This window comes from Leucopleurus acutus (genome assembly GCF_964270905.1).
Source record: "Leucopleurus acutus genome assembly, chromosome: 15".
Taxonomy (NCBI): domain Eukaryota; kingdom Metazoa; phylum Chordata; class Mammalia; order Artiodactyla; family Delphinidae; genus Leucopleurus; species Leucopleurus acutus.
This window is the reverse complement of record NC_139157.1, coordinates 60,237,010-60,260,509: the sequence shown is the minus strand read 5'-3', so window position 1 is coordinate 60,260,509 and position 23,500 is coordinate 60,237,010. Positions and strand designations below refer to the sequence as shown.

The 23,500-nt window shown below is 36.1% G+C and overlaps 2 protein-coding genes across 2 annotated transcripts in view; one reads left to right on the top strand and one right to left on the bottom strand.

The window, feature by feature from the left end:
- KLHL32 (kelch like family member 32) overlaps positions 1-859 on the top strand; it is a gene marked incomplete at its 3' end in the record, with an annotated part of 230,609 nt that extends 229,750 nt beyond the window's left edge. Inside the window, exon 11 of the mRNA XM_082856034.1 lies at positions 698-859. Within this exon, the coding sequence (XP_082712160.1) occupies positions 698-859 (162 nt within the window). The remainder of the gene's footprint in view (positions 1-697) is intronic.
- Positions 860-7,909: 7,050 nt separating this feature from the next.
- MMS22L (MMS22 like, DNA repair protein) overlaps positions 7,910-23,500 on the bottom strand; it is a gene marked incomplete at its 3' end in the record, with an annotated part of 139,983 nt that continues 124,392 nt past the window's right edge. The window contains exons 23-26 of the mRNA XM_082856033.1: positions 21,649-21,812; positions 10,038-10,134; positions 8,478-8,645; positions 7,910-8,003 (exon numbers count right to left, since the gene is read on the bottom strand). Coding sequence (XP_082712159.1) covers positions 7,910-8,003; positions 8,478-8,645; positions 10,038-10,134; positions 21,649-21,812 — 523 coding nt within the window. The remainder of the gene's footprint in view (positions 8,004-8,477; positions 8,646-10,037; positions 10,135-21,648; positions 21,813-23,500) is intronic.

Below are 23,500 nucleotides of genomic sequence, written 5' to 3'. Positions count from 1 at the left end.
CCTCAAGAAAGGAAATGACCAGCTTTCCTCAAGAAAGAATTTTCCTAGTAGTAAGGTTAAACCAGAATCAGTGAGGTGACAGCAGGCACACACTAACAAAGGATTCTTTCCATATATGGAAAGAGGTGGAACTCCAGCTTAATGGGGAAATAACTGGGGAAGAATTTCCAGAAGCAACTGATTTTTTTGAACCTGCTACTAAGCTATAATACTCTATGTGCTAGACACTGAGCTGTATGCCACCAATTTCCAGAGCAAAGCTGCAAGGTCAATGTTGTTTTCACTTTACAGGTGAGGATTTGTAAGCCAGCATACAAACAATGCGTACTAACTAGTTTGGGCTAGTTACTTAAGCAGTCTAAGGCAGTTTTATTAAAGGAGGATAATGCTACCTACACCTTGACACTGTTCTGAAGATTAAATTATTAAATTATATATCTATGTATATACAAACATAACATACATATCTATGTATGTACAAACGTGTACAAACACAAACAGAAATGTGTAGAATAGTACTTTGCAGGAACTTAATACATATTCCTGGTACCATACTTGAGAAAAATAGCAATGCGTAAGGTGTAGTCATGGTGGCATAACTGAATTTAACTGCATAACTGAATTTTCTCTTATGTGTACCCAGCTTTATTTTGAACAACCACCTTTAACATACAGGTTTCTCCTCTTCTTTTGTTAGGTATTGGATGTGAGTAGAGAAGGCAAAGAAGAAGTATTCTACGGGCCTACACTTCCTTTTGCTTCCAATGGAATAGCAGCATGCTTCCTCCCAGCTCCGTATTTCACATGCCCTAACCTTCAAACTCTTCAAGTGCCTCATCACAGGATTGGCACCATCTGAAAAGCCAGTGCTCTCTTAACAACCAGCATGAACACGAGGAAGAAAAAGGCCTGACTTTTGGATACTGGGCATGAAAATACTCAGTGCTCAATGCTTCCTTGTTTTGTTTTCTAGATCTTCTATTCAGATAAACATTAGCAAAAAATGAACAGTTTTCTAAAATACACATTATTGAAAACGCTTGTCACGCTTCTCAGTGTGTGTCAATATACAGTACAATATGTATGACTTTTATGGTGGTGTAGCTTAGTGCTAACTTAATGGTCCATGGATCTTTTAAGCATTCTTTGTACACTTTGTCTAATCAGTGCTGTCCAGGACATTACCCTCTTAGTAAGGCAGTTTATTCCACAAGTACTGCCATCAATGATCTTAAAAAAAAAATTGTCAGTACTTAATCTCTTTACTACTTAAGCCTGGGATTGTAATTTTTCTTTTAAAAATTTAACATTATACAGCCCTGCTGTATAAGTAGAGGCTCATCATTATGACATCATAAATTTTTAAATGCCATATTTTATTCAAGGTAATACAAATAATAGAAGTACACCGGAACAGCAGATGGGATACCCAGATTTTTCACCTTGGTTGCTCTGTTACCTTGGGCCAGGAGCTGAACTTTACATTGCTTCAGTTTTCTCACTTTTTAAGGAGGGCAATTATTGATATCCATATTAATTCAGAAGAATGTTTTAAGGATTAGGCAAATGCTCTGAAGTACTTTGCCTAAGAAAAAAAAATGTCACTCAAATTACAAGGTATTTTACTGTTTTAGAACCTTGTAACTGAAAAAGATTATTTTTGAAGTTTAAAAATTACTAGATAGAACTTGGAACACAAGCTATGAGATAAATGATTCTGAAAAGCATGTGAAAGAGACATGCTAATTATGAAAAAGGGAGTTTACTAAAGCCAAAGATTCCTAAACTTGTATAAACACTTGCCTAAAATAATAAGTCTCTCAAACATTTCATCTAAGCTCATTTAGTGAAAAATGACATTTTAAAGCTCAGAAAAAATTAGTTGTACTAATTTCGGTACCATAAAGTGCTCTGACATAAATTTGAACCTAGTATCAGTAGTTCTAATAAAAGTTTTTCCACTTTGTTAAAGGTTATGTCAATCTTGAGCACTTGTGGGATTCTTCTCTACCACCAATACATATTTTATTACTACCATTTTTAATAATGCATGAGAATTTTTTTAGGCTAGGTTTTTGGATTTGCTTTGTCTATAACAAAAAATAAAAAATAAAACAACTCAATAATCGTATTTGAACATAAATTCAACAAGTATAACATGAGTTTTTCCCCTTAATCTTGTTAGGATAAGTCACCTTTATTAAAAGGAAGATTTTACTTTTTTTCCTTAATCATTCAGCAATCCTTGTCTTAATGGGAAATTGTCATTTTATTCATGTAACCACTTTTAGTAATCAGAAGTGAAAAAAAAAAAATTTTTATTCCTAAATATAGAATCCACTAACTTTATATGATACCTAAAACATTAATTAAAAATATATATATATATAAATAAAACTTTTGGCTATTTAGATTAAAGGCCGGGAAGGGAGACTAGGGGTAAGAAAAAACTGGTAAATTTTTAAAAGAACAGATTTTGTTTACACAAACAAAAAGCCTTAAGAATATTTGTACAGTTCTGAAAAGTGAAAATTGATAATTGACATTTAGAAGGAAAACAGAGAGTCTATTTAAAAGGTATAAACCATCTAAATTAAGTTTTTAAAATGCCTTACCATGTCAGGAAAATGGTCTCCAGCGTTTCAGAAATCTTTTCAACAAGGACCTAAACAAGAATTTCAGATTTACTAAAATTTTTACTTGACACACAGATTTTCCATCCAGCAGTTTTACCTTATAAAACCTTAAAATCTATTTTTAATCCCAGACTCTCTACCCAATTAATGAAAGGGAAGGTCTAAAAGTGAACTTGCTTGAATGATAAACGGAAAGGCAGGCTGAGATTATTGTAATTTCTGTGTACACTTCTATTTATTTAAAACAAACGAGTATATATTATCAAACCTCTCCTCAGTGAACTTTAATGTATTATTCTGTAATATTACAGAATTGAAGTCAGAATTTTTAAAAGTTTTACATAGTTTCCAGAAACACTTATAGACAAAGAACAGCATCCAAAGTACAGTACCCCTCCCCTAAAAAGAAAAAACTTAGATCGCTTATAATTCGATCCTTCCCTCAAATTACTGATCATAAGAGCTAATTAAGAAAAATTCTAGAAAACAATGTTTGGTCATATAAACCAAGGCCCACTGAAACTATTCAAATATATGTTCTCCATTTAAGTGAACTATCCTACAGTAATTCATCTTCCATTTTTACTCTTCAAAGTTAAAGACCATATTGTATTTATATTTAAATTATTAATTTGAATTTCCAAAAGACTATGAAGCTTCCAACAGTTTAAACATCATTTCAAGATTTTACTTTAAAAAAGAAAAAGCAGTAACACAGATATTAGCAGTGTTCTTACTCTAGGAGGAAAAGCCAGAAAAGACATGAATCTCTAAAATAAAATAATGTGTATGTAAAATGCAATAAAATTCCTTAGATTTTTAAGAACAAAATGCCAATTGGTTATTTTTAGGGTGTTTTTCATCCTTTTTCTCTTCTCAGTTTAACCACATGTATACTGTATACCCTTCAGCCATTACAATAGCTGAAAAATTAACTTTTCTTTGTTTTAGCGGAGTATAAAAGCAACAGGAATAATAAGATAAAAATTATTCCTGTAGGTAACACGGTTCATTTTTATTTTGGTTTTCAAAGAGTCAATCTGTCATAAAGAGGCAGTTGAATAATCACAGGTGCAGTGTAAGTTGAATATATACATTTTTTATTATATCTCATTACTATATACACAAATAACTTAAAGCATGCATATGCCCAGAATTTTTCTAAAAGCACAATCCACAAATGCAATGAACTGGATAACTATCAGCACACTAAAAACTTCAGTAAGCAGAAGTTGGTAAGTTCATTTGGTACTGATTTTGGTAATCTTACCAAACATAGTTTATCACAGAATCAAAATATAAATCTCATATCTTATTAAATATGTGAAAGAATACGCTATTTTGCTAGCTTCCCAAACCAACTGTTTTAAGCAAACAAAGTACGTTATTTATACTAGCATACTCTATACTTGACTGACAAGGCAATATTTTTAACCCTAGGAGGAGTAGGCAGGAGATCAGTTTTTGGAAAATGTAAGGTTTATGTAAAAAGTCTATCAGTCAAAAAGCAGTGGTTTAGTACAGAAAACACAGTTTTCGGTGAGGTTTCTATGATATCTATTTTTATCTTTGAAACACAAGTGCTATGTTACTGTGTAGGATTAGGGAAGGTAGGTTTCCTAAAGGCTTTTCCCAACTGCAAAGGCGCATCAAATTTTTATATGATTTATAATCGTAACAAAGGGGAAGTAAAAATAAAAACTGCCAAAGATTCTGTGAAAGTACATGGAAATGGGCTCATGTAATTGGTTAAGAACAAAGTAGGTTTAAAAATTTATGATGAAGCATGGAAGAAGATAAAAATAACAATGCATAATGAAAGCACACACATAGTCTAACAACTCACAAATAATATTTTACTTACCCCCCAAAATAGAAAAAGTCAAATATGCTTAGTAAGAAAAGAAAATATGCTAGGGATAAGTAAAGAGATAAAAAGTTTTAAACTTTGAAACTCTTCTAATACAAATGAACAAAGTACTAAACGATTTTTGTGCAGAGACAATACTCCATGTTTTTTTCGTCCCCTATGGAAACCTAATTAAATGTTCAACTGAAATTTAAATCGTAACCAAATCTGTGTCTAATAAAGTCCTTTCATCACCCTGTTGTCTTTCAATCATCTCTTCTACACTCCATCTGATATTTTAAAGAAATTATTTGAGTGGAATAATTACATATCCAACATGTATATTTTAATTTTCTTCCTATTTAAGTGTCTTAAGGTTAGGTTTCTATAGAAATGATGGTATTCTAATTGGCAAACTGAGTGAGGCCCACAGCGTAGAATGAACATGTCATTCAGAGAAAGCAGCTAAGACAGTCTACTTTCCTGCTTGAGGTAAGTTTGGAAACAGAAGGTATAGCGTCAGATGGCAGAAGTCTCCTGACTGAAGGGCTTGAATGTCAGCTTATTAACAATGGGAAGTAAATGGAGGTCCTTGAGCAGAAAAGTAAGAAGAAGAAAGAAGTATTTTAGGAACACTAATGTCAAAACTATGTGAAGAATAAATTTCAGGAGTCCAGAGATAAGAAGGAGATTATAGTACCCAATAGAAAAATGTTTGGATGCATGAAATGGCAAAAAGAAAAAAATCACAAGAGCCTATAAGGTGATCAAATGAAAAGTGGGGAGCAATGAATCCAAGAAATGTCACGGCTAAGTGACTTGGGAAAGTGGTGTATTCTCTGGGTAGAAAATGAAGGCATGAGCTAGACTGGAAACGAAGATGATAAGGGCAGCTTGACATGTTGCCTTGAGATTTCAGGAGAATCCAACTAGACAGGTTTAGAGAAAAATTAGCACTACAGATAGAAAAAAATTATAAGCTAGTTTTATCAGTTCACTACTACAAGAATGTTGAGACAGAGCAGGTGAAGGGCTAGATCTTACCAGTAGGGACAAGAAAGAAGAACGTGTATGTAGGAAGGAGCGATACTGCTGAGGAAGGGACCAGAAGATAAAAGAAAATGCAATGTCACAGAGGCCCCAAAGACCAAGAAAAATGAGAACACATTCCAAATTTGGCCAAAAGAGAATGGCCTACCTTACAATGGTAGAAGCAGCCGCCTCAGGGATTACAGGGTTTTTAGGGGAAAAGGAACATTAACGAAGCAAGTATAGGTACTCTTTAGTCTGGAAATGGAAAAAGACAAGACTATAGTAATAATTTACGGGTCAGTGAAGATTCTTCAGAAATGGAACAGAGTCATACATTTTCTTTTTTTCTTCAATAAAACAGCTTCTTTAAAACTTTACTGATACATAAATTTAAAAATACATATATATATACATACACAGGTATTGTTACAGACTTTTTCTTGTTACTGATTTTTTTATGTATAAACTTTAGTTATTCTTAGTATCTACAGCTATACACCCTACTGCATGATTCAGCAGCAGATTTTCTTAACCCTTAAAAAGTTTCATAAGCTAAGGAGCAAGATTCTCCAAGATATCTTTATCAATTTCCCTTGGGGGTGAAAAAATATATATATACACACATATACACACACACACACACAAACTCTTTAAAGGCATCCCATTAAATAGTTTAAATTTCAATTGCTACAACTTGCAAAATAATGCATCATTCATTTAATAAGTCACTATCGTAATGAAAAGAAACTCATTGATTGCTATGAAGTCTTAGTAACCTTAAAGAGGCTTTCATTCATCCCATTTGTTGAATTAAAAAGTTTATTTGGGGGGAAAATAAACCACTTATATGTCATGAAGTCCTTTAGACTTCACAGATTACAATTAGGAAAGGGCTATTATCTATAGTTTCCCGATTGCAATGCATTTCATTTTAAAAGATACTTCTTGAGTCAGAAAAGGGTTGAAATGTTTTCCTGAAGGAATAGTAGAACCATGATAAACACTAGATACTCAAGAAAAAAAACAATAAATTATTTCAAACTTAGCAAACATGACATGTAAGAAAACATTGAAAAGAAGTGCGATCTTCATCTAGGACGTACCATTAGAGAAAGAGGAACAAAATTAGGAAGTGTTCTTCACCTTTGTGCATGAGATAGTGATCATGTCTGTACACCACCAAACAGAACATAGGTCAACAAATACTTTCACATACATTTAAATTATATGATTATAATTATAAATCAATTATCCCACTGATTCCTACCAGAACATTGTGAAATTTAAAAAAGGGTTATTATTCATTTTTCTCCACGAAGAAACTGAGGCTCAGAAAGGTTAAGAACTTGCTCAAGGTCACAAAGCAGAGCTGGGTTTGAGACCCAGGTGGGTTCCCAACACTAAGATTGGAGCTCTTTTTACCAAATAATGCTCATTAGAAAAAGGAGTCAAGGACAAAAGCCCAACTGGTGGAATGAATCTGAATGAAATAGTTAAAGGGTTGAGAGATGAGCTGCTACAGGAAACTAAACTGGCTCCCTTCAAACATGTAAGATGCTACCTTATAAAAGGCTCTAATTGAAGAGCAAGGAGATAAATCAGCTGACTTCTCAGACCTCTTCTGTTAATTTTGTAAACTTAAAAATTTCCAGAATATTATTTATTCTCTTTTCTTAAAGGCTTTTGTTTATCCTCCTCCTGATCTGTCTTTTAATGACAACTCCAAACGAAAGGATGAGTAGAGGAAAACATCTGGCAACCGTTGGAACCCAAGTGTTGATATAAACACTGTTGGCCCAAGTTAAAAAAAAAATACATATTATCTGTATAATCATTTAGCCAGATTCAGTCTCATTCCTCATAGAGTTAAGTGTGCTTTGTAAGGATTTTATTAACTTGCCTCACGCGTAGTATAAAAAAGGCTAACAAATATACTGTTCTGTCTCCTGACCACCCCTCCAAAAAAAAAACCCAGCATAGGGCAGCCAGGTAATTTGAAATAGTATCATAATAAAATATAACTCATAAGAAAACAAAAACAAAACAGAAATAAATTACTCACAAGGCAGAAAGTCACATTACAGTAAAATGGCCATGGATCAACCAGTATAAACCTGCTTAGACATACACACATAACACTCCCAGTTAGGAAAAGTTTCTTTAGTTTCATTAAAACCTCTTCAAAATAGAATGCAGTTTTACCAAGTTCGAAAGCTCCTATAACATATTTAATTAACTTTTATTTCCTTATTTATATACTTTATACTTACAGGTATGAAAGGAAAAAAATCCTAGAAAGTATTTTTAACAGAACATTATACAATTAATTAAAAGTAGGAGTCAGAATGGTGCAAAGTGACTTTAGATAGTTATAATTAATATTGAGGATGAGTCACAAAATAGATTCAATATTATCATCTTGTAGTCTCTGTATCTCATCTTGTCCCACTTGTCCTAGGTGAGATAAAAGTTTGCTATAGGCTTCCCTATAAAGAGAAAAGAAAAGAAGACATATATATTTACTACATTTTCCACTATTTTTCATTTAAGTCTTTACAGACTGAGCCAGCTTGAATGTCTACCTGTCTATACACACCATACACGATGTAATTAAAGTACTTTGACTCTTTAACATACTACTTTTGGACATATGAATTATAGTATGAGTAATGACCCTTCTAAAACAATCTCTTTAGGAAATACAGACTTATACCCCGCTCCATGTTTCATTACTCTAAATAGTCCAGCATTATCTTCAGCTGGGTTGTAATCTATAAAAAAAAAAAAAAAAAGCCTTGATCTATTTCTGACCAAAACGCATATTATCTAGTTGAGTCACTAATCTTATTCACTGGAACACACTCCAAATTTTTATAAGTGGAAAATAGGCCATTTCTAGAAAATGAATCTATATTTCATAATCATTGTCCAAAAGGATATAATCAAATTATCAAACATACCTTTGTGCAATATTTCTGCCAAGGCCCCATTTCTGCTCTGAACTCTTCAGAGATTGAGTAAGGGTAGAAATCAAGTGGATAACAACCTGTTGGTCCAATGCTGCTACTGTTTCTAAAATGCTGTAAATCTGATAATCATATCTCATACCATAATCCTCGATAAATTTCCTGAAAGTAAAACAAGTTACTTAGAATTACTTCTGGGGCAATTCCTTGGGCTGGTATCTGTATGGCAACAAGCTGTAACCTGAACACAAGAAAGATCATTTCATGTAAGATTACCATAAGGATTTAGATGCCATATGAACACTATTTAACACTTGAAAATAAAGAACAGAAATGGCTTCAGTATGAGCTATGAACAGAGTGGCGGCATTAGGAGAAAGGGAAAGGGAAGAGCTGGAATCCCAGGAGGAAGAATAAGGGGGAAAAATCTAATCTCAGGGACTTTTTTGCTATAGTGTGCATGATGAAATCTAGATGGTCAGGATGTAGAAGAGACTAAAACAGCAAAGAGTCCAGTTTCCTAGTTATTTTGTGTATCTTTTAGTTATTGCTAACTCTAGATAAATCAAACAACATTTCTATGAGGAAGGCAAGTTATTTGAAATAATTTTTATATTCTTTAACCGATCAAGAGACTTTAGACCCATAGAAGACCTTTTATTAATAAGAATTATATATTTTAATCCTAAAATTTCCACTCTCTCCCCCCAAGAAAATAAAAGTCACCTAGCTCAATAAATTGTACTTAACAAACATGCAATCTTTGTTCATATAAAATCCTTCCTCCTCTTAGGGTTTTACAGTTTTCATAAATCCAGTATTTATTTCAAATGATCACAATTTAAATAAACTGTAAACAACTGACAAGTGCCAACTATGTGATGAGAAAGAAAACTGAGGAATCAAAAATCTAACACAGAATGAAGGAAATGGACCCAAACTATTTATCACGGTAGTGCTAGGGTAGAGATACATGAAATAAAGGCGAACTGGTAGAAACTGTGAGAAAGAAATACTTAAAAGTACTGCCCGAACAGAAAGCATAAGACTCTATAGGGTGCAAGGCAGGAAAATAAAAACAAAACAGAAAATGTTTCTCAAGTTGCAGTTATTCTTGTGAAGGAACAACAGATCTACAAAGTCTATGCTTCACAATTACATACAATGGAGCTTTCTGGGTCCACAGCATCTAAAGTGAGTAGGAAAACCAGTGACAGGCACTTTCACAGTGGATCCTGAGTAGCATGTTTAGCAGCTCCAAAGCCTGTACACCTGTCATCATGACTCACATTTCCCACTTTTTCCTCTTAAACACATGCAAGAATCTTCCTTACTAAATTCTCAGGTAATTTACGTCAGCTCACTTATCTTTCTCCTTGGTACTTTTATTTTTTAATAAAACAACATAGCAAAACCACTGCCAAAAATACAATAATTGAAACTACAAACAAGTAGTAACACATTATGTTTTGGATAATTAGTTATTTAAAAAACATGTTGGCTGTCAAATGGCTGGCAATAGTCTTCTTGCCAGTTGGCATATTTTCCAGTTACCTAAACACAGAAGTCAGCTGGGCGGCAGGTTCTCCTCCTGACCCCACTTGGCAGGCTTTGACCATGTATTGCAGGTTCTCGGTGGCCAGCCTTTTAACTAGGAGGAAAATTTACAGCATTACACATTTTGTCTGGTTTGACCATCTGGATCCTCATTTTTATGAGCGCTCTAGATTTAGAAAAACATGTTGTTTTCTTAAAGTATCTACATGCTTTTTTGTTATTTTTCAAAGCGAAACAGTTATGAGCTTTTGTTTTGTTCTAAAGTCTCCCTATCTTCCATTTTAAGAAAATATAAAACACTTAACAAGTCTATTTTTTACAACCCTGTAACTGAAAAAACACATGTGAAGATAAGTCTTTCTGTTAGAAAAGAGCCCATATTCAAAAACACTCCCGTATCCTAACCTTGCAAACACTGTTACATACTGATTAAAGATAACCTTTAATAATTCAGCTGATTTAGAGACAAGCAGGTTGATTTTTTTAATTCATAAGCATATTCCTCCCACTAACAAACATATATGTAGAAAATTAGAAACAGTTTACCTTCACTTAAAATTAGCAATATATATATATAAAATCAACTATTTGTGATGCTAATTTTGTTTTGAAAGAGAGCAAAGTTACAAAAAGAACATTTATGTTCTTTCAGTATTTAACCAAATCCTTTACAACTGTGCACTTGTACATAAAAACGGCAACAACAAAAAAAACCAACAAAGAATGTAGAAAATTCACCATGTTCCAAATGCTAATACATTTTTGTTATGCTGTTTTTGGAACATTAAATATAAGTAGCTGGGGAAAAAAATTACTTTCTCTAAGAACAAGGAAAATTTAAGAAACTGTAATCCACTATGGCAAGAGTACAAAACATGTGATGCACATGAAGTTAAATTAATTAAAATGAAGTAGCAGATAATGTTTTCCATAGCATGACGATAGTGGATAAGGAAGATATAGCATACTTGTCTTTATTGAGCAAATAAGTTCTCAAATTAGATGCAATCCTAAAGCCAATATAACTGTTTCTTTTTAAAGATGTTTTCTTGAAAAAAACAAAAACAAAACCCACAAGTTCTTCTGTGGAAAAAGTACCAGAACATGAAGAAATAGCCTTCACAAAGTATTAACAGTAAGCATTGTTTTTTAAAAAATAACAGCTTTATTGAGGTATAATTCACACATAAAAACCAACCTTTTAAAGTGTACAACTCATTGGTTTTTAGTATATTCATAAGAACTTTGAAGTTATCACCACTATCTAATTTCAGAACATTTTCATCACCTCCCCCCAAAACCTTATACCTATTAGCAATCTTTCCCCATTTTCTTCCTCCCCCAGTCCCCGGAGGCACTGATCTTTCTGTCTCTACGGATTGTGTATTCTGGGAATTTCATATAGATGGAATCATACAACATGTGGTCTTATGTGACTGCTTTCTTTTCACTCAGCATAATGTTTTTTTTGTTTTTGTTTCACTTAAAATTTTTATTTATTTATTTTTGATTATACAATGCATTGTTATCATCACCTATAGTTTCTAACCTATCCTTTAGATTCTCAGACCTTATTCATCCTATAACTGGAAGTTCATACACTTTTTTTTTAAACATTTTTATTGGAATAAAATTGCTTTACAAATGGTGTTGTTAGTTTCTGCTTTATAACAAAATGAATAAGTTATACATATACTTATGTTCCCATATCTCTTCCCTCTTGCATCTCCCTCCCTCCCACCCTCCCTATCCCACCCTTCTAGCTGGTCACAAAGCACTGAGCTGATCTCCCTGTGTTCCGCGACTGCTTCCCACTAGCTATCTATTTTACATTTGGTGGTGTATATATATCCATATACACACCACTCTCTCACTTTGTCTCAGCTTACCCTTCCCCCTCCCCATGTCCTCAAGCCCATCCTCTAGTAGGTCTGCGTCTTTATTCCCGTCTTGCCCCTAGGTTCTTCATGACTTTTTTTTTTTTTTACATTCCATATATATGTGTTAGCATACAATATTTGTTGCTGTCTTTCTGACTAACTTCACTCTGTATGACAGACTCTAGGTCCATCCACCTCACTACAAATAACTCAATTTCATTTTTTATGGCTGAGTAATATTCCACTGTATATATGTGCAACATATTTATCCATTCATCTGATGATGGACACTTATGTTGCTTCCATGTCCGGGCTATTGTAAATAGAGCTGCAGTGAACATTGCGGTACACGACTCTTTTTTGAATTATAGTTTTCTCAGGGTATATTCCCAGTAGTGGGATTGCTGGGTCGTATGGTAGCTCTACTTTTAGTTTTTTAAGGAAACTTCATACTGTTCTCCATAGTGGCTGTATCAATTTACATTCCCACCAACAGTGTATGAGGGTTCCCTTTTCTCCACACCCTCTCCAACATTTATTGTTTGTAGATTTTTTGATGATGGCCATTCTGACTGGTGTGAGGTGATATTGCATCGTAGTTTTGCTTTGCATTTCTCTAATGATAAAAGATGTTAAGCATTCTTTCATGTGTTTGTTGGCAATTTGTATATCTTCTTTGGAGAAATGTCTGTTTAGGTCTTCTGCCCATTTTTGGATTGGGTTTTTTTTTCTTTTTTGATAATGAGCTGCATGAGCTGCTTGTAAATTTTGGAGATTAATCCTTTGTCAGTTGCTTCATTGGCAAATATTTTCTCCCATTCTAAGGGTTGTCTTTTGGTCTTGTTTATGGTTTCCTTTGCTGTGCAAAAGCTTTGAAGTTTCATTAGGTCCCATTTGTTTTTATTTTGATTTCTCTAGGAGGTGGGGCAAAAAGGATCTTGCTGTGATTGATGTCACAGAGGGTTCTGCCTATGGTTTCCTCTAAGAGTTTGATAGTGTCTGGCCTTACATTTAGGTCTTTAATCCATTGTGAGTTTATTTTTGTCTATGGTGTTAGGGAGTGTTCTAATTTCATTCTTTTACATGTAGCTGTCCAGTTTTCCCAGCACCACTTATTGAAGAGGCTGTCTTTTCTCCATTGTATATTCTTGCCTCCTTAATCAAAGACAAGGGGACCATATGTGTGTGGGTTTATCTCTGGGCTTCCCATCCTGTTCCACTGATCTATATTTCTGTTTTGTGCCAGTACCAGACTGTCCTGATTACTGTAGCTTTATAGTATAGTCTGAAGTCAGGGAGCTTGATTCCTCCAGCTCCATTTTTCGTTCTCAAGATTGATTTGGCTATTCGGGGTCTTCTGTGTTTCCATACAAATTGTGAAATTTTCTGTTCTAGTTCTGTGAAAAATGCCAAAGGTAGTTTGATAGGAATTGCATTGAATCTGTAGATTGGTTTGGGTAGTATAGTCATTTTCACAATGTTGATTTTTCCAATCCAAGACATGGTATATCTCTGAATCTATTTGTGTCACCTTTAATTTCTTTCATCAGTGTCTTATAATTTTCTGCATACAGGTCTTTTGTCTCCTTAGGTAGGTTTATTCCTAGATATTTTATTCTTTTTGTTGCAATGGTAAATGGGAGTGTTTTCTTGATTTCACTTCCAGTTTTTTCATCATTAGAGTACAGGAATGCAAGAGATTTCTGTGCATTAATTTTGTATCCTGCTACTTTACCAAATTCATTGTTTAGCTCTAGTAGTTTTCTGGTAGCATCTTTAAGATTCTCTATGTACAGTATCATGTCACCTGCCAACAGTGACAGCTTTACGTCTTCTTTTCTGATTTGGATTCCTTTTATTTCTTTCTCTTCTCTGATTGCTGTGGCTAAAATTTCCAAAACTATGTTGAATAACAGTGGTGAGAGTGGGAAACACCTTGTCTTGTTTCTGATCTTAGTGGAAATCGCTTCAGTTTTTCACCATTGCGTACGATGTTGGCTGTGGGTTTGTCATCCATGGCCTTATTTTGTTGAGGTAAGTTCCTGCTATGCCTACTTTCTGGAGGGTTTTGATCATAAATGGGTGTTGAATTTTGTCAAAAGCTTTCTCTGCATCTATTGAGATGATCATATGGTTTTTCTCCTTCAGTTTGTTAATATGGTATATCACATTGATTGATCTGCGTATATTGAAGAATCCTTGCATTCCTGGGATAAACCCCACTTGATCATGGTATATGATCCTTTTAATGTGCTGTTGGATTCTGTTTGCTAGTATTTTTGCATCTATGTTAATCAGTGATATTAGTCTGTAGTATTCTTTTTTTGTGACATCTTTGTCTGGTTTTGGAATCAGGGTGATGGTGGCGGCCTCACAGAATAAGTTTGGGAGTGTTCCTCCCTCTGCTATATTTTGGAAGAGTTTGAGAAGGATAGCTGTTAGCTCTTCTCTAAATGTTTGATAGAATTCGCCTGGTGAAGCCATCTGGTCCTGGGCTTTTGTTTGTTGGAAGATTTTTAATCACAGTTTCAATTTCAGTGCTTGTGATTGGTCTGTTCATATTTTCTATTTCTTCCTGGTTCAGTCTCAGAACATTGTGCATTTCTACGAATTTGTCCATTTCTTCCAGGTTGTCCATTTTATTGGCATAGAGTTGCTTGTAGTAATCTCTCATGATCCTTTGTGTTCTGCAATATCAGTTGTTACTTCCCCTTTTTCATTTCTATTGATTTGATTCTTCTCGGTTTTTTCTGGATGAGGCCGGCTAATGATCAATTTTGTTTACCTTCTCAAAGAACAAGCTTTTAGTTTTATTGATCTTTTCCATCATTTCCTTCATTTCTTTTTCATTTATTTCTGATCTGATGTTTATGATTTATTTCCTTCTGCTAACTTTGGGTTTTTTTGGTTCTTCTTTCTCTAATTGCTTTAGGTGTAAGCTTAGGTTGTTCATTTGAGATGTTCCTTGTTTCTTAAGGTAGGATTGTATTGCTATAAACTTCCCTCTTAGAACTGCTTTTGCTGAATCCCATAGGTTTTGGGTCACTGTGTTTCCACTGTAATTTGTTTCTAGGTATTTTTTGATTTCCTCTGATTTCTTCAGTGATCTCTTGGTTATTAAGTAGTGTATTGTTTAGCCTGCATGTCTTTGTATCTTTTACAGATTTTTTCCTGTAATTGATATCTAGTCTCATAGCATTGTGGTCAGAAAAGATACTTGATATGATTTCAATTTTCTTAAATTTACCTAGGCTTGATCTGTGACCCAAGATATGATCTATCCTGGAGAATGTTTCATGAGCAATTGAGAAGAAAGCGTATTCTGTTGTTTTTGGATGGAAGGTCCTATAAATATCAATTAAGTCCATCTTGTTTAATGTATCACTTAAAGCTTGTGTTTCCTTATTTATTTTCTTTTTGGATGATCTGTCATTGGTGAAAGTGGGGTGTTAAAGTCCCCTACTATGATTGTGTTACTGTCGATTTCCCCTTTTATGGCTGTTAGCATTTGCCTTATGTATTGAGGTGCTCCTATATTGGGTGTATAAATATTTACAATTGTTATATCTTTTTCTTGGATTGATCTCTTGATCATTACGTAGTGTCCTTTTTGTCTCTTGTAATAGTCTTTGTTTTAAAGTCTATTTTGTCTGAGAATTGCTACTCCAGCTTTCTTTTGATTTCCATTTGCATGGAACATCTTTTTCCATCCTCTCACTTTCAGTCTGTATGTGTCCCTAGGTCTGAAGTGCGTCTCTTGTAGACAGCATATATACAGGTGTTGTTTTCGTATCCATTCAGCCAGTCTATGTCTTTTGGTTGGAGCATTTCATCCATTTACATTTAAGGTACTTATCGATATGTATGTTCCTATTACCATTTTCTTAATTGTTCGGGGTTTGTTATTGTAGGTCTTTTCCTTCTCTTGTGTTTCCTGCCTAGAGAAGCTCCTTTAGCATTTGTTGTAAAGCTGGTTTGGTGGTGCTGAATTCTCTTAGCTTTTGCTTGTCTGTAAAGGTTTTAATATCTCTGTCAAATATGAATGAGATCCTTGCTGGATAGAGTAATCTTGGTTGTAGGTTTTTCCCTTTCATCACTGTAAATATGTCCTGCTACTCCTTTCTGGCTTGCAGAGTTTCTGCTAAAAGATCAGCTGTTAACCTTATGGGGATTCCCTTGTATGTTATTTGTTGTTTTTCCCTTGCTGCTTTTAATATATTTTTTGTATTTAATTTTTGATAGTTTGATTAATATGTCTTGGTATGTTTCTCCTTGGATTTATCCTGTATGGGACTCTCTGGACTTGATTAACTATTTCCTTTCCCATATTAGGGAAGTTTCCAACTATAATCTCTTCAAATATTTTCTCAGTCCCTTTCTTTTTCTCTTCTTCTTCTGGGACCCCTATAATTCGAATGTTGGTGTGTTTAATATTGTCCCAGAGGTCTCTGAGACTGTTCTCAATTCTTTTCATTCTTTTTTCTTTATTCTGCTCTGCAGTAGTTATTTCCACTATTTTATCTTCCAGGTCACTTATCCATTCTTCTGCCTCAGTTATTCTGCTATTGATCCCTTCTAGAGAATTTTTAATTTCATTTATTGTGCTGTTCATCATTGTTTGTTTGCTGTTTAGTTCTTCTAGGTCTTTTGTTAAACGTTTCTTGTATTTTCTCCATTCTATTTCTAAGATTTTGGATCATCTTGACTATCATTATTCTGATTTCTTTTTCAGGTAGACTGCCTATTTCCTCTTCATTTGTTAGGTCTGGTGGGTTTTTGCCTTGCTCCTTCATCTGCTGTGTATTTCTTTGTCTTCCCATTTTGCTTAACTTACTGTGTTTGGGGTCTCCTTTTTGCAGGCTGCAGGTTCGTAGTTCCCATTGATTTTGGTGTCTGCCCCCAGTGGCTAAAGTTGGTTCAGTGGTTTTTGTAGGTTTCCTGGTGGAGGGGACTAGTGCCTGTGTTCTGGTGGATGAGGCTGGATCTTGTCTTTCTGGTGGGTAGGTCCACATCTGGTGGTGTGTTTTTGGGTGTCTGTGACCTTATGATTTTAGGCAGCCTCTGTGCTAATAGGTGGGGTTGTGTTCCTGTCTTGCTAGTTGTTTGGCATAGGGTATCCAGCACTGTAGCTTGCTGGTCGTTGAGTGGAGCTGGGTGTTGGCATTGAGATGGAGATCTTTGGGAGATTTTTGCTGTTTGATGTTATGTGGAGCTGGGAGGTCTCTGGTGTACCAATGTCCTGAACTTGGCTCTCCTACCTAAGAGGCACAGCCCTGACGCCTGGCTGGGGCACCAAAAACCTGTCATCCACACGGCTCAGAATAAAAGGGAGAAAAAAAGAAGGAAAGAAAGAAAAAGATAAAAAAAAAAAGGTATTAAAATAAAAAACAAAAAATAATTATTAAAAAATTTTTTTAAGTAATTAAAAAAAGAAAGAAAGAACAACCAAACCAAAAAAACAGATCCACTAATAATAAGCACTGAACACTATACTAAAAAAAAAAACAAAAACGGACAGACAGAACCCTAGGATAAATGGTAAAAGCAAAGGTATACAGACAAAAATCACACACAGAAGCATACGCATACACACTCACAAAAAGAGAAAAAGGGAAAAAAAAAAAAATATATATATATATCGTTGCTCCCAAAGTCCACCTCCTCAATTTGGGATGATCTGTTGTCTATTCAGGTATTCCACAGATGCAGGGTACATCAAGTTGACTGTGTAGATTTAATCTGCTGCTCCTGAGGCTGCTGGGAGAGGTTTCCCTCTCTCTTCTTTGTTCCCACAGCTCCTGGGGTTCAGCTTTGGATTTGGCCCCGCCTCTGCGTGTAGGTTGCCTGAGGGCATCTGTTCTTCCCTTAGACAGGATGGGGTTAAAGGAGCAGGTGATTCGGGGGCTCTGGCTCACTCAGGCCAGGGGGAGGGAGAGGCATGGAGTGCGGGCGAGCCTGCAGCAGCAGAGGCTGGTGTGACGCTGCAACAGCCTGAGGCGCGCCATGTTTTCTCCCGGGGAAGTCATCCCTGGATCACTGGACCCTGGCAGTGGCGGGCTACACAGCCTCATGGGAGGGGAGGTGTGGAGAGTGACCTGTGCTTGCACACAGGCTTCTTGGTGGCTGCAGCAGCAGCCTTAGCGTCTCATGCCTGTCTCTGGAGCTCCTTTAAATGGCATTCTTAATCCCCTCTCCTCGTGCACCAGGAAACAAAGAGGGAAGAAACAGTCTCTTGCCTCTTCGGTAGCTCCAGACTCCTTCCCGGACTCCCTCCCGGCTGCCGTGGCACACTAGCCCCTTCAGGCTGTGTTCACGCAGCCAACCACAGTCCTCTCCCTGGGATCTGACCTCCGAAGCCCGAGCCTCAGCTCCCAGATCCTGCCCGCCCCAGCGGGTGAGCAGACAAGCCTCTCAGGCTGGGGAGTGCTGGTCAGCACCAATCCTCCATTCGGGAACCTCTCCGCTTTGCCCTCCACACTCCGGTTGCTGCGCTCTCCTCCTCCTCCGTGGCTCCAAAGCCTTCCCCCTCCGCCACCCGCAGTCTCCGCCCGTGAAGGGGCTTCTAGTGTGTGGAAACTTTTCCTCCTTCACAGCTCCCTCCCACTGGTGCAGGTCCCGTCCCTATTCTTTTGTCTCTGTTTATTCTTTTTTCTTTTGCCCTACCCAGGTACATGGGGAGTTTCTTGCCTTTTGGGAGGTCTGAAGTCTTCTGCCAGTGTTCAGCAGGTGTTCTGTAGGAGTTGTTCCACATGTAGATGTATTTCTGATGTATTTGTGGGGAGGAAGGTGATCTCCACATCTTACTCTTCCGCCATCTTGAAGGAAGTTCATCCAGCATAATGTTTTAAGGTTCATCCATGTTATAGAATGCGTTAGTACTTCAATCCTTTTCATGTTTGAATAATATTCCACTGTATGGATTTACTTCATCTTGCTTATCAATTCATTAGTTGATGGACATTTGGGTTGTTTCCATTTTGGGGCTATTATGGATAACACTGCAATGAGCATTAGTGTACAAGGTTTTTAAAAAAATATCTGTCATCTTTATTTCTTTAATTGAACTGAGCATTTCTTAAAAAACTGGGTTATCCTTTTTTAGTGTTTTAAAAAAATAACCATTTTACTGTCATATAATTTATATACTATACAATTCACCCATTTTACATGCACAATTCAATGGTTTTTAATATAATCACAGAATTGTGCAACCATCTGCTTATACCTCCAATAAATCTATCATTCTCTCACCTATTGCCTTTCAACCACAAACTCCACTGTTTTTGACAGCACCCTCAAGGTTGAACTTTTTCACACTTTGTTGCAAGTCAGTTCCTTTGGGAGAGATTCAGAGTTCTCTATTCTATGGTTTTCTCCCACTCCCAGGCAAAACTCAGAGGTGTAGCTCTGGTGCTGGGGACAGGGACCATGGTGTCCACTACTTTCTGAGTGACATACCCACTTTAGGTGCTGAATGCTTCTGGAAGGAGGGGTATTAGCCGCAGGTCCTCTCGGCATGGAATCTCCACTTCTAAACTGGAGCAAGGACAATCAGTGCCCCAGTATTCTCATTGGTGCCATACTCAGTATAGTGTACCCATCCCACGAGTGAGGGCTGAATGGAAGAATGAAGGCCCCACTTCTCACCCACACTCCCCTGGAATACAGCCTTACCATCAGATAGCTAGGAGGCAGAATGAGAAACACTGATATCCTGCCTCTCACAGGAAGACAGACCTCCTACTGGGAGCTGTGGGGAGACGGAACTCTAGTTATTTAATTTACCAGTCTAAAGCAAAGTTTCCATCTTACTGAGCTAGGAGCAGAGAAGGGAGTAGTCTTGGTTCAAATATCAAAGACTTGCTGTTCCTACCAAGACTTCAGTATATTTTCTCAAATAATGTTTCTCCATTTGTTTTGTACCCTCAGGTACAAAAATTGAAATGCTCTCTTTTAAATAATTTTCAACAGTTTTTCTGGGGAGCAGGGCTGCAGAGCTCCTCATGTTGTCATGCTGGAAGTGGAACTCCCGAAGCTCTGATGTACAGGTATTTTGAGTGGACATACGTTTAAAATACTCTTGGACATGTATCTAGGAATGGAACTGCTGTGTCATTTAGTAACACTACTTTTCTATGATTTTACACACTGTCCTTCTAAACACTGAGACTACAAGGAGAGTCAGAATTTTCTCTGAGCCAATCACACAAACCTGTGTTTAACACTGTTTCTTCCGCTTACAAAGACGGCCATGTGGAGACAGAGCATTCTGTATGCCTTCTATTTGGAACATGCGATGCACCACTAGCTAGAGATGAGCAGCAAAATTCCCCTTCCAAACCCTGATTTCCTTCGTGATAAATATTACTCTCAATGAAACAAGGGGCTAGTTAAAATGCTATACTGTCTGCTCTGTCTCAGATTTTGTACTGTGTAATACCACAGGCTTTCACTGAAATTAGAAGTATGCAAACGTTTTCAAAGAAGGTAAAATTTCTAAAGAAGAGTCTGGGGTCTATCTCTGGATATTCTTCACTGAAGAGGTGTTATTATCAAGTAAGGGTATTTTATATTAACATAATACAACATTTTTCACAAAAGCAAGCTTGGAAGCAGAGATGAACATTTTAAACATCAAAATAATGTGGATTAAAACAAAATATGCATCATTTTTTTGAGATAAAACAGAACATTTCAAAGAGCTGTTTGAGCTTTCAGCTACCACTTTTCTGCCCTCATATTCTTTAGGATATATACTGTACTCACTTATCACAGTAGTTAGAAGTACTTAGGTAGAAGCATGTGAGAAGCCTGCCCCAAACAATCACGTTATAATGACAAATACACAAACATATACACACACACACACACACACACACACACACACACACACACACACACACACGCACCCCATCCTATTTATACTAAAAATCCCTTCAGGGGCTTCCCTGGTGGCGCAGTGGTTGAGCGTCTGCCTGCCGATGCAGGGGACACGGGTTCGTGCCCTGGTCCGGGAAGATCCCACATGCCACGGAGCGGCTAGGCCCGTGAGCCATGGCCACTGAGCCTGCGTGTCCGGAGCCTGTGCTCCGCAACAGGAGAGGCCACAGCAGTGAGAGGCCCGCGTACCACACACACACACACACACACACACACACACACACACACACACACACACACACACACACACACAAAACCCCTTCAGGATAGAACTATAGCCACTATTCTGCATATTACCAATAAGCTTATTAAAGCATGCTACTTACAGGGAGGACTAAATACGTAATATTTTAAAGCAATCACTGGCAGTAAGGCTGATGAGACTGAAAACGAAAGGATCAGTGATCTGATCTCTTTGCCGAGAGATCAGCTTACATATTCTAGCAGAAATCTGAATAGGAGAAAGTATGCTGACCCTTCACCACTTGATATTTAAATAAGTTGCATTTTATACTGGAGTCTGATTGAATAAAAATTAAATAAACTTAAACTATTTGTCTGGGAGAAAAAAAAAAAAAACAACTAGACTGAAACATGTCAGTTTTTAATCATTTTATCATTCCCAACCTCAGCTATTGGCTGGAGTTTGTTCTTTAGCCATGATATAATCAAACTGATATAAAATAACCATATATTTTTGTAAATGTTGATTTAACTGATAGGAAAGAATACACTCTTAATTTGTGAACATAAAAGTATAACAAACACAAACTCATAAACGAACTAACCTTGAGGTTCACTGACCAACACCAAGCATTTTAATACTCCTGGGAGGAGCAGTTCAACCTCGGAAACATCAATGTTAGTTTCCTTAACAAGTTGGAGGATGAAGGCCAGAATGGATGCTAAGCGAGGAGGGAGCAAGGATCCTTTAAACTCAAAGTAGGATTTCCTGAAAAGAAGCATAATTTTATTTTTCCTTCTCTTTAAAGTTTTCATAGAGCAGAATCAAATGTCATACACTTTAAAGATACTGGCCTATTTTAGCTCCCAAATTAGTAAAACACAATTTTTAAAAAGTATGTATATTTTACCATGTTTTCTTCAAACCTAAGATTTTTGAAGCAATGACTGCACATCCTTTTGGCGTGCTATAAGGGCCAAAGCAGAATACAGATACAAACAAAATATAAAGCAACCTGGTCTTAAAATATACTTAATACACTTAATCAAAATCTAATAAAAATCTAACTTTGTAATATAAGCTTGATCTCCTCTATCAGCTCCTCAATGATGCAACATTTTCTCTAACGTCAAATTTGCGTAAAGATTCTCTCCTCATATTTATTTACTTAGGGATTTGAAGGGGGGTCTTATATTTCCAAATAAATAAGAGGACCATACTAGAAATCATCTTCCCATTCCAGCCTACCTCCTTCCTTCCCTTATGAAGTAAAAGAATCAGAGAGGTAATTTAGGATATAATATCTTCTCTTAAAGCAGGACAATTTTTAGCATTCGAACTCAACAGAGGTCATAAAGATAATTTATCTGATTCATTTTTGTATCTCTACCTCTTAGAACAGGTCTCAGCTCATAACAGGTGTTCAGTATACTTTTTTTAAGTGAATAAATGAAAATGAAAATTGTTCAGTTTCTAAAAAGTCAAGACAATATGAATAAATGTCAGATATAGCTAAATCTAAGCTAGACATCTAAATATACTTGCAAAGCAATAATAATTTGCCAAAATGGGGCATAGAAATCACTAAAGATTATAAATTCCTTAAGGGCAGAACTATGCCTTCATCATTTCTACTCTATACAATGACTTCCAACAAACATTACATATTACAAAATTCATTCACTCTTTGAGCGGCAAGGGCTTTTTATCTGTTTTGTTTAATAATGAATTCCCAACGCCTAGAAAAAAGATTTATTTAGTACATGGTGTGCCAGGTACAAGTCTAAGAACAAGAGTATAAAATATGGTTTCTGAAAGCATGGGGTTCACTGTTCAGTGGAAAAGTTAGATTAAAATAAAAAAAAGGACAATTATAATACAGTGTGACAGGTGTTTTGAAAGATAATCCCAGAATTCTTAGGAATTCAGTAGAAGAGGCCCTAAGATGGGGAACTCCAGGAGTAGAAAAGCTTGGAATAGAGGAAGTCATAGGAGGCAATCTCTATTTCTTTCCTGAGTGTTTAAAAAGACAGAAAAAGGAATTGTTACGTGTTTAGGTATTCAACTAGAAATCATAAGAAAAACATTTTTACTGTATACAAAGTAAATAGGAAAGTCAAGGAAAGCAGCCAAGATCCTAAACACTGGGCTTTAATGACTTTAAGACCTTAAGGATTCGATTTCACTTCAGCACTTGTCGTTTGGTTTGTACTAAAATTACCTATGCAATATCTCAAACACAGTGGTAGCGTACTATAATCTTGTTGGAAATTCAGACACAAATTAGGCAAAAATGTCATGATTCTGTGAATTGAATCATCAAGAGCACGTGACTCCAGAAGAAGGAAAGAAGCATCATGGTACACTGAGATATTAGGTGTAGGTCTCATAAAGTCTAGGTAGTATTTAGCCCAGAGGGATGGCATTTTAATGGAGAAAATGGTATGAACAAAGCT